This window comes from Dermacentor andersoni, chromosome 2, assembly GCF_023375885.2.
Source record: "Dermacentor andersoni chromosome 2, qqDerAnde1_hic_scaffold, whole genome shotgun sequence".
NCBI classification, from domain to species: Eukaryota; Metazoa; Arthropoda; class Arachnida; order Ixodida; family Ixodidae; genus Dermacentor; species Dermacentor andersoni.
The window spans coordinates 245807423-245818647 of record NC_092815.1 but is presented as its reverse complement, the minus strand read 5'-3'; the positions used below and the strand labels follow the sequence as shown (position 1 = coordinate 245818647).

Below are 11225 nucleotides of genomic sequence, written 5' to 3'. Positions count from 1 at the left end.
GTAAAATAGACGGCATACCATTCCAAACACTCGTCGACACGTGAGCCCGCGTATCTGTCATGGGTGCTAGCCTACGTAGACGTTTATAGAAGGTTTTCAGCCTAGCAGCTGCCCGAGTGGTTCGTGTGGCCTACGGCGGCGTGCTGGTTGTTCTTGGAATGTGTGCTGCGCCTTTAATTATAGCCGGCCGCTATACTGTTCGCTTTGCTGTGATCGACAACTTCCCTGACGACGTTATTCGTGGATTCGACTTTTTATCTAGTCATTCGACTCTCATCGACTGCGTGACCGGCGTTCTTCAGTTAGAACTGCGTCAACTCGCCGATGCTCCGAGCACTTCCCCCATCACAATTGTGCTCGCTTCGCGATGTGCGTCTGTCACCCGAAGTGGTTACTTACGTCACTTTCACAGCCCAGCCGCAGGTTTCTGACGGTGACTATGTGCTTCGCCCCATCATGGATGTACTTTTGAACTGGAACGTTGCTGTTCCGCATATGCTGGTCATGGTTACTAATAACCACATCGTTCTACCGCTTCTAAATTTCAGCCTGTGCCCTCAAGTGATTCCGGCCGGCATGTTCGTTCCCAATTCGACATTGAGAGTGTGAATGTGGAGAGTGGCTTAGCGCCAATAGCAGCTCACAGCTGTGGTTCCTTAATGGATGACTTCACGAAAATTACTGCACCTGACCTCAGCTCTGCACATGCCATGGACATACGTCTCCTGCTTGAATCGTACAGTGACAACTTTGATTTCGGCGGCAGGCCTTTAGGTCACACATCTTTTCACCACCGTATAAACACTGGAGACACGAATCCCATTCGTCGGCGTCCCTATTGTTTATCGCATGCTGAAAGTCGCGTCATCCAATCAGAAGTGAACATGCTTCGCAAAGGGGTCACCGAGCCATCAGCCCGCCCTTGTGCTTCGCCTGCCATCCTTGTGAAAAATAAAGATGGATTTCACAAACATCTTATGTGTATTCGTAGAGCCTTTGTGTAGCTTACAACTTATATATGAAAGACAATGTCCACGTGCTTGCTCAATTGCGCTACTTCGACAGGAAGACCCACGAGTACTACATACACCGTGCAGAGACTTGGGAATTGTAGTCATGTAGAAAAAATTATGGACCATAAAGGGTAAAATATAAGCTTTCGGAGGTTTCAAAATGATGTAGCAGCCCTAACAGGGCCACATAACTGTTATCCAGAAAAAAAGTTGCGTGCAGTCTTCTTACCTTTGTGAATTTCACCTTGTTATATTAGTTTTATTTATTATTATTATTATTATATTATATAAATTATATTTGCGGGCCTAATTCTATTTGAAACCGCCTTGACAAATATCTGTCGCATTTTAGGCGCAATTACTCTGCTTCTTCTTCAATAATGGCACTTGAACTCGTTTATCTTTTACGGGTGAGCGCTTTAAACATCTAAGAAATGTTATAGCTCCGCGCATAACTCATCTACACGTATCGGAAGTTCCTAGAATGTTATCGATGCTCCTATTCGCTTTCTGTTGTCGCCGAACCGTATGTAATCTGATTGCGTGCATGCGCGACGCGAATGGTGTTGAATTTTGTGGAAGGCACGCGGGTCCCAGCGGTTACTCTGGAACATACGATGACTGATCTATAAAAGCCAACGCGCTTGACCTGCTGATCAGATTTTGACGATCGCCGACTGTGTTCGCCGTTGTCGCCGTTCTTCAAGTGTATCCTGTTTTTGTGGGCACAGGTTCGCCCAATAAAAGTTAGTTTCCTCTTTCAGAGTATTGATACTGTGTTCTTCATACGCCACTGCACGTGACATCTGTTGGAGGTGCGCGGTAAGTCCGGTCATGAATGCTAATTCTTGCCGTGCAGATTCCTGTTGGCATTATGAGGTGTCCTCCAGCCGTCCAAATCGACGGGCCTTCCCATGCAGTCTTAACTTTCTTCATCTGGGCGGCGATGGGTCCAGTCATGACGGAGTAATTGGCTCCTGTGTCGACTAAGGCGGTGACTGCGTGGCCGTCGAGAAGCACGTCGAGGTCCGTGCTTCTTTTTCTTGCGTTACAGTTAGGCCTTGGCGTCGGATCACGGCTGCGTCGCGTTGACCTGTGGCTGGTACGTGGCGTCGTCAGGTGGTCTTTCGTCTGCGTATTCTTTGCTTCCAGACTTCGTCGGGACAGCGGCGTGTCCTTATGTCGTCGAGGTAATCTCTTCGTAGTCTTTGTAGGCGGCGGAGGATCTTCGTCAGATCGACGAACAGCAACCGCACCTCCATCGCTTGCTGCTTTTAGTTTTCCGGATATGGGCTCGCGGACCGGCCCCGGGCTGGGCTAGTGTATGGACAGAGCTGCGGCGGCAGGTAGCGGCCTGGTGACGGCGAGCCAAACGGTCGTCGAGGGCTCCACTGAGCAGCGGTGAGGTATTCGGCGATGTCACGAGGGCATTCGTCTTCCCTCAGGCGCGCTGCGTGGACGGCGAATCCATCGCAATCCCAGGTCGCGGTATGGGCATCGGCGGTACACATGGCCCGCTTAGCCGCAGTGGTAGCAGAGCGGGCGGGGGTCGGGGGCGCGCCAAATGTCAGTTTTCCTCGCATAGGTGCGCTAGGCAACGGGTAGACGTGCTGGCGGCGGAGGCGGCGGCGGCGGCCGACGACGGAATTGGGGCGTTACAGGGCCCTGACGCGCTCGTGGAGGGCGACTTTGACGGCGTACGACGGCAGCATAGGTGGTGGCTTCTGGCTGGGGCTGCGGTTATTGAGTTTCCGCTTCAGGAACTCCAAGCGATCACTGAACCTCATCGTTCCGGATGTCAGAGATCGAGGCCACTTGAGTCTGCGACGAAGGCAAGACCTTGCGCAGTTCTTCGCGCACAATGGCCCTGATGGTGTCTTGGACATCACCGGAACCCAATGCTTCGATGGCGCACTAAGGCGTGAGCACTTGGCGGTTATATTGCCTAGTGCGCATTTATAAAGTTTTCTCAATCGTCGTTGCGTTTGTCAAGAACTCGGCTACGGTCTTCGGTAGGTTTCGGGTCAGTCCGGCGAAAAATTCTTGCTTTGCGCCTCGCATCAAGAAACGCACTTTTTTTTCTGTTCGGACATTTCCGGGTCGGCATGCCGGAAAAGACGGGTCATCTTTTCCGTGAAGATGGCGATGGTCTCATTGGGTAGTTGGCCTCGGGTTTACAGCAGAACTTCGGCCCTTTCTTTAGGGTCAACGCTCGTGAACGTCCTCGGGAAGTTACTGCGGAACAGGTCCCATGTCGTAAGGGAGGACTCCCGGTTCTCGTACCAAGTCTTCGCGGCATCTTCCAAGGAGAAGTGCACATGTCGTAGCTTATCCTCAGAGGTCCAGTTGTTGAACGTCGAGATCCTTTCGAAGGTTTCGAGCCAGGTTTCCGGATCCTCCGACGTAACTCCGCGGAAAGTAGAGGGCTCTCTGGGCTGTGGAAATACGAGGGGTGACACTGGGGCTGCCATTGTGGTTGCCTAGGCCACAATCTTCTTGGTTTTTGGAGGTAGAAGACCGTGCTCCGGAGGCAGCTGTTCACGACGGTGGCTTCCTCCATGGTCCGGTATTACGTTGGTGTTCTCTTTGCGGTCCGCGCTTGAATCGCGGCTTGTCGGGGGCGTCCGGTACATGAACGAAGGGAACCTCCACCAGTGGTAACGTGCAGTGACGTATGAAAAACACAGTAGCAATACTGTGAAAGAGGAAACTAACTTCTATTGGGCGAACCTGTGCCCACAAAACAGGCTACAATTAAAGAACGGCGATAACAGCGAACACAGTCGGCGATCGTCAAAATCTGATCAGCGGGTCAAGCGCGTCGGCTTTTATAGATCAGCCGTCGAATGTTCCAGAGTAACCTCTTGGAACCGCGTACCTTCCACAAAGTTCGACACCATTCGCGTCGCGCATACATGCAATCAGATTACACAATGTTCGGCGACAACAGACAGTGGATAGAGGCATCGATAACATTCTAAAAACTTCCGATACGTGTAGACGCGTCTTGCGCTGAGCGATAACATTTCTTACATGTTAAAAGCGCGCACCTGAAAAGGTAAACGAGCTCACGTATCAATAAGGTACATGGTGTTACTCTTGTTTCACTATGCAAAAATTAAATTATAAGGTTTTACGTGCCAAACCCACGTTCTGATTATGAGCAACGCCGTAGTTCGACCACCTGGAATTCTTTAACGTGCACCTAAATCTAAGTACACGTGTGTTTTCGCATTTCGCCCCCATCGAAATGCGGCCGCCGTGGCCGGGATTCCATCCCGCGACCTCGTGCTCAGCAGCCCAACACCATAGCCACTGAGCAACCACGGCGGGTCACTATGCAAAAATGAGCACTGCATTCTGTTCCTTATGAAGCCTAGTTTATTTCCGTAGTTTAAGTTGCTTCGGTATTTTACTGGATGTTCATGATAATAGAAACGTTCAGCATTACAGTTAGTCGTGGTGTTCTTCTTGCAATTGCAGTTTTGCTCTTGTTATTGCTTCATAACCTCCTATTTTATTACGTGCACTTTAATATGCTGTTTACTCGTCAGACATGTTGACTTTCAGGGCGGCGGGAGGTACTCAAGCTGTTTGTACAGCTTTTAGAGCGCACCTATAAGGTCCAAGTTTCTGCGTTAAGCGTCGGCGTCCCTCGGCGTAACCGAGCGAATGAGCACAGCGAAAGATGAAAGAGAGAACGCCGAGTGCCGCTATGGGGGGGGGTGAAAGACGGCGAGAGTTAAGAGAGCGCGAGAAGGACAGCGGACGAGGAGGGTGCAATGGAAGCACGAGGAGATAAGCGAAGGAGGAGAGTATAAGGAAAGAGTGAGCAGGAAAGTTAGTGCCGCACTAGACGTGCTGCACGGCAGCGACCAAGGATGCGACGAGCGCGTCAACAGATACCATATATGGAAGCAAAGCATTGGCGTGGGCTTCGGACCCACTGCGCATGCGTTACTTCGTCTGTACCGCCGCCGCTAGAGAATGCGCTCCACCTGAGCCACGTGTTCCCGTGTTCACGCTTTCTTTCTGAACAATGAGCAAAGCAACCGGTGCAAATTCTTCGCCAGCCGCTGCTGCTAAACGAGCTGCCCGAGCAGAGGTTCAGCAACGCCGCAGAGAGGACGCTGCCGTTCACAATGAGATGTCCTGCCACGATATACCGCGAATTCTAAACACTTAAATAGCTGCGTTCTCAATTCGCTTAGGTAATAGCGTAACCTTAGGTGAATTCTCTCTCGCTGCCTTCTAATATATTTTAATAAAATAGTAGAACTGGTATTTTTCACATGTAAGCCCATTCATACAATGTGTTCCCATTACTAACAATACACTCTGCACTGAATTCCAACAAACATAAAAGACGTACGCCGTCGTTCGCCATATATATATATATATATATATATATATATATATATATATATATACACATATGTATATATATATATACATATGTATATGTGTATACTCATTTGTTGCAACAAATGTGCCCCTCTTTCCAGTTTATGACCGATGTGTCTCCAATGTACTTGCTTCATAGAAACTTTAACACCGACCGCCAAGGTCGGAATATTACCGAATGTGTTTCTGCTCAAACATTAAGTGCGGATGAAGGCAAACATGAGATCAAACAAGAGTTAAGCTACTATAACAAGTCGTCTAAGCAATGGTAAGTTGGAGAAAAGAAGTTCTATGATGATTTTTTTTGATCATATGGTATAAGTGATGGTGAAGTAGTATGCTGAGTGGTATTCTGTCTCCTAGTAAAACTGATAAAGGTACTGGTGACATAACGTTATCTCTTCCTTGCAGAAGTTAATGACACAAAGAAAGCGCGGTTAATTGGTATTCTGTTTTTAATATAAAATAAATGCAAATAATGAGACCAAGAAACCTTCACGTATGAATTGAAGCAGCCCTAAACTATTTGGAATGTAAAAAAAGAAAAGAGCTTCATAGTTTTCCCCGAAGCGCCAACAGAAAAGAATGCGCAGTCCGTTAAATAAAAGGTAGTGACTACAGTGACGGGGCCCGGCACTTTAACATCTGCACTACAGTGACGGGGCCCGGTACTTTAACATCTGCACTACAGTGACGGGGCCCGGTACTTCAACATCTGCACTACGGTGACGGGGCCCGGTACCCTAACAAGTGCACTACAGTGACGGAGCCCGGTACTTTAATATCCACACTACGGTGACGGGGCCCGTCGTTTTAACAACAACACTGCAGCGACGGGTCCGTCACTATAACGATGTCGGCATTGGGGCGAGGACGACTTACGGAGTCGCCATCTGTCGGAAGCGCCTCACATGCGTCGGCGCTAAATAAACATACTACGCGGCAGCCCTCCTGAACAATTTTGCAAGTACTCTCGAAATGGAAGTATTTTACCTTTAAAATAATAATGTTGGACAAACAGAAAGCACAGAATGGTTTACAGACGCTATCTCTTTACCTACTACGTACAGTAAGCTGGGACACTGCGCGCGGTCGCCGCGATCGATTTCCCCGAACCGGTTTGCGTGAAACGTAAACAATCGCTGAGCAAACTATGTGAAATATGTTCTTATAGTGGGATGGCTGTCTGTGTAACTAAATGTAGCAGAACAGAATGAAACTGCAATGCAGCGATCGCACGGGTTCGCGGTGACCGACTTCGCGTCTGCATGCATGTCCTCGCACAATGTTTTGCTTTCGCTCCGAGCACGTTTTCGCACCGTGCCGTGAGCTTTATGCCGCAGCATATGAGCATTTGACAGTACGCAAGCAACCACTGTTGCATGGACACTATCGGAGCTGTTCAAAAATAATTTCGTTATAGCTAGGGTCTTCGACGCCTACGGCGACTTGTGATGTTCCGTCGCGATGATTCAGTCTTAATATTCTTTTCTTCTAAAGTCTTAGAAGCTTCAATATCATTATTTCTCAAATTTCATCGAACTGCATGTTTATCGGTCTTCTAAGCGAGCAATTACCCGCTGCTTCTTTTTTTTTTAATTCAGTAAAATTTCATTGTCTGGTGCTACACAAGCAGGAACATGTGCCGTGCCTTTTTTAATGTGTTTTTACCGTTCCCCTTCCATTACAGTGAACTTTCTTTATTATAATCATCACAGGTGGTACAGTGCATGCGCAAAATATTGTTGGACCCAATATCCGCAAGCTAGTGGTTGGGTCCGGATGCGAAATATAATAGACATTCGGTACAAGCATAGGAGGATCAATACAGAGGATGAAAGCAACAAATTAGCACATTAAAAACAGAAAAACAAATATATTTTTATTACACCATACATAAAAATTATCACCAGTTACATAAATTATCAAACCGCAAAGAACAGAACGCCAAGCATGAAAAAAATTAAATTATAGGGTTTTACGTGCCAAAACCACTTTCTGATTATGAGGCACGCCGTAGTGGAGGACTCCGGAAATTTCGACCACCTGGGGTTCCTTAACGTGCACCTAAATCTAAGTACACGGGTGTTTTCGCATTTCGCCCCCATCGAAATGTGGCCGCCGAGGCCGGGATTCGATCCCGCGACCTCGTGCTCAGCAGCCTAACACCATAGCCACTGAGCAACCATGGCGGGTAATGCCAAGCATGAGTACAGGCACCAAATCAGTGGTTTATAGCTAATAAATACGATTTCAGTGCTCTGCCGAATTTTTTTAAATTTTATTTTGGACGGTATGTTGTTCCATGCCTTAACTAAAACAAATTCAACTAGTCTTTTTCCATATACATTATGTACAGGAGGCAAGTCGACATATCCAGCGGCAGTGCTTCTGGTAGAACCTGAAAAAAAAAATATGGACACATGGAAAGGATGATTGCGTTTCACAATATCGTTTACATAGATAGCTACATTACGCCTACGCATAAGATCGAATGGCAATATGTTTAATTAAACAGCCTGCTGGGTGTATCGGTTCTTGAGTGCGTCATTATTCTTAATGCCCGCTTTTGTATGCAACCAAATGGAGCATAAGAGAATGAAGCTTCAATCTTAGTTTGTGGACATGTAGTGCATGTCAGCAAAGGGTCCATGATAACGCCATTGTGTGTGGTAGGTGCCTGGAGTGGCTGCACTTTAAGTGTGCGTCTCTCACATCTAAGCCAAAAAGGTGTGGTTTTGTCGGAATTGCTATGTGTGAAATTTTTTGAAAACGTGCAAAGCTTTCTCTAACTAATATGGGCATGTTCAAATTACGGTAATCAAGGTCTCATGACCATTTATTGTTTTCAATGAAATGTTTGTATGTGATAGGCAAGTATGTTGACACAAAGGAATAACCTTTAGTTCTGCATGAAATGCTCCAGTTTTCTTGGGAAAAAGACTTGTACGACAAGAGGTGGAGAATGCTATTTTTGCGATTTCGCAAAGTTCCAAGTTTTGGGCCCTCCTGCATGCACAATTTATTTTTGTCATGCTTGAGTATTTTTTCATGCAAGCCTAACAACTTGTACTGTTTAAAGCACTAAGTAACATTTCTTTTGTTTCTTATTCTGGGAAAAAAATCCTAAACGTTGCTCCAGGTGCTATGCGCTACAATGAAGCCACTTTTCAGCCCAACCTTCACTCAAGATGTATCGAGATTTGATCAGTGATCACCGAGGAAATAGTCACGCACAACAAAAATTTATCGTGCATGCAGGAGGGCCCCAAACATGGAACTTAGCGAAACCGTTTAAATGGTATTCTCCACCTTTTGTCATAACGATCATGGTCATAGGACATCGATTACCGTTCTTATTTCAACATGTCCATATACGAGGTCTGTTAGAAAAGTATCCGACCTTTGGCTGAAGAAAAAAAACTGGCATAACTGGAGGATTGGAAACCTAATCACCCTCAAAGTAGTCTCCTTGGGACTGCACACACTTCTCCGAGCGGTGCTGCCATTGTTGGAAACATTCCGAGAAGGCCTCTTTCGGAATTTAGCTCAGCTGTCGTTGCAGCCATAATGTCCTCTCTTGTCTGAAATCGCGCTCCCTTCAATGACCTCTTGATTTTGGGAAACAGCCAGAAGTCGCAGGGGGCCATATTAGGAGAGTAAAGAGCCTGTTGAACTACAGGAGTCTGGTTTTTTGCCAAAAAAGTCTGAATCAAGTGCGAGGAATGTGCAGGAGCTTTGTCGTGATGGATGCGCCAATTTCCTGTTGACCACAACTCCGGTCTTTTGCGCCACACAGCATCACGTAGGTGACGGAGGACATCCCTGTAGTACTCTTTGGTGATTGTTTGACCCTGTGGTGCATACTCGTGGTGTACCACACCGTGGGAGTCAGCGAAAGCAGTCGCATCACTTGACGTTGCTGTGCACTTGGCGGGCCTTCTTTGGTCTTGGTGACATGGAATGCTTCCTTCCACTGTGACATTTGTGATTTGGTTTTCGGGTCGTGCCCGTACACCCAAATTTCGTCACCAGTGATTATGGTGTTCATAAAGTCGGGGGCACTGTTTGTAGAATCCAGCATGTCCTGTGAGACTTCAACACGAAGTTGCTTTTGCTCCACCGTGAGCAGCTTCGGCATGAATTTCGCTGCAACTCTCTTCATGGCCAAATCTTCGGTCATAATGGAATGTGCAGGAAAAGTGCTGATGCCCACCTCTTCCGCAATTTCTCAGATATTCACACGGTGGTCCCGCATCACCATAGCGTTCACTTCGGCAATGACCTGGTCATGTTGATGGCTGACCGGAGCGCGGCTCGCATTCCACCGATGTCCGGCAGCGTTTAAACCAGTTGTACCACTCCTTAATCTGTGTGCTGCTCATAGCATCGTCACCGAAAGCCGTTTGAATCTTCCAAATGGTTTCCACTTGGCTGTCACCCAGTTTCTGGCAAAATTTGATGCAGTAGCACTGCATCAAATTGGTCGCTCCGCCATTTTCGTTGCAATAAAAAAAAAACGCCGATAGCACTGCGCGCTACCTCACTCAAACACTGCGTCCCACCGACTGACGCTACCGGCAGGTGGGAAAAAATTCGCACATGCGCACGAAGGTTCAAGGTCGGCTGATGCAAGCACGCTTGTTTCATATCTATCAGGTGTTCGAAAAAAAAAAAGGTCTGATACTTTTCTAACAGACCTCGTATACCTTCATATTTTTGTCATATGTATCGTGAATGGGTTCTGAAGCTGGGCTCCATGGAACTAATGCTATTTTCGGTTCTGCGAGCACCACAACTAGCCTGTTTTTCTCCGCCACACTTCTATACAAGAATATTCACTAATGCAGAGGGTGCCTTTTACTAGATGCCTGTGACATTTTTTATACAGTCGTTGCTCAGGGGTGTAGAAGCCTCATCTAACGTGATCTGTTCTTTTTGTTTGTTTTTCATTAGAACCTGGTCTGTTTTATGTTTTGCCAGCTATTCTTTTTGTGTCACGAGTCGTTATATGCTTTTAGATGTTTCTACAAGAATCTTATGCAGTGCACACCTGCATATTTGTTGTGATTCTGATTGTATTTTTCTATACTGCATATTTATTACCTATTGCGAAGTACCATGCTACAACTAGAAAGCTAAGTAAACAGTTTTTGTCTGCGATTAGTGCAGAAGAGAATGCCCGAGTAAAAGCTGTTCACTGTCATGAGGCCACAGTACTGCATTCATGTTTTTCACGTCATTCTAAAGAGCATTATTAAAAGCTATTCACTGCCATGAAGTCCAAAGTACTGCATCCATGTTTTTCATATTTCAATAAAGAGCATTATCATATTTCCACACTTACACTCAGTAATTTTCCTTCGCTAAATACGCTGAAGTTTATTTTTAGTAGCGTCCAAAGGCAGGAATGAGCGACAACTTGCCTGTACATTCGTGGAGAATTACCCATTGCGGTCGTTCGATCCGTGTGTGTGCAATCAATGTTTTCCGTTACTGCACGGAAGTTGCTGACATCGTGAAATTCACGTGGTGTTGTGGACAGTACTGGAATAAAATATCGCGGTCCGTGAAGTGCTCGGCATCCCCATACGCGCCAGCGCCGAGAAGCTCATGCAGCTGGGGGTCCACAACACCTTCGATGAGGTTGGGTCACAGAAGTTAGTCCAGGTTGTCAGGCTCGCTTCCTCGCCTGCGGGGAGGCGGATCCTGGAGGCGCGGGACTTTTAACCCGTCAGGGAAAGGTGGTGCGTGCTCGACGCGTGGTCGCGGGAGGCCGTCACGGTCTCGCCGTTCCCGCGCAACGTG

General features: G+C 47.1%; 1 protein-coding gene across 2 annotated transcripts in view; it reads left to right on the top strand.

Moving 5' to 3' along the window:
* Positions 1-11225, top strand: part of LOC129387006 (uncharacterized) — a 131866-nt gene that overhangs the window by 29384 nt on the left and 91257 nt on the right. The window contains exon 2 of one of the 2 annotated variants that reach the window (XR_011892674.1): positions 5519-5685. Coding sequence is in view for 1 of the 2 variants with exons in the window: in XM_055075627.1 (XP_054931602.1) it covers positions 5557-5685 (129 nt within the window). In the remaining variant the exon portion in view is untranslated. The remainder of the gene's footprint in view (positions 1-5518; positions 5686-11225) is intronic. The other variant, XM_055075627.1, reaches the window with a different exon arrangement.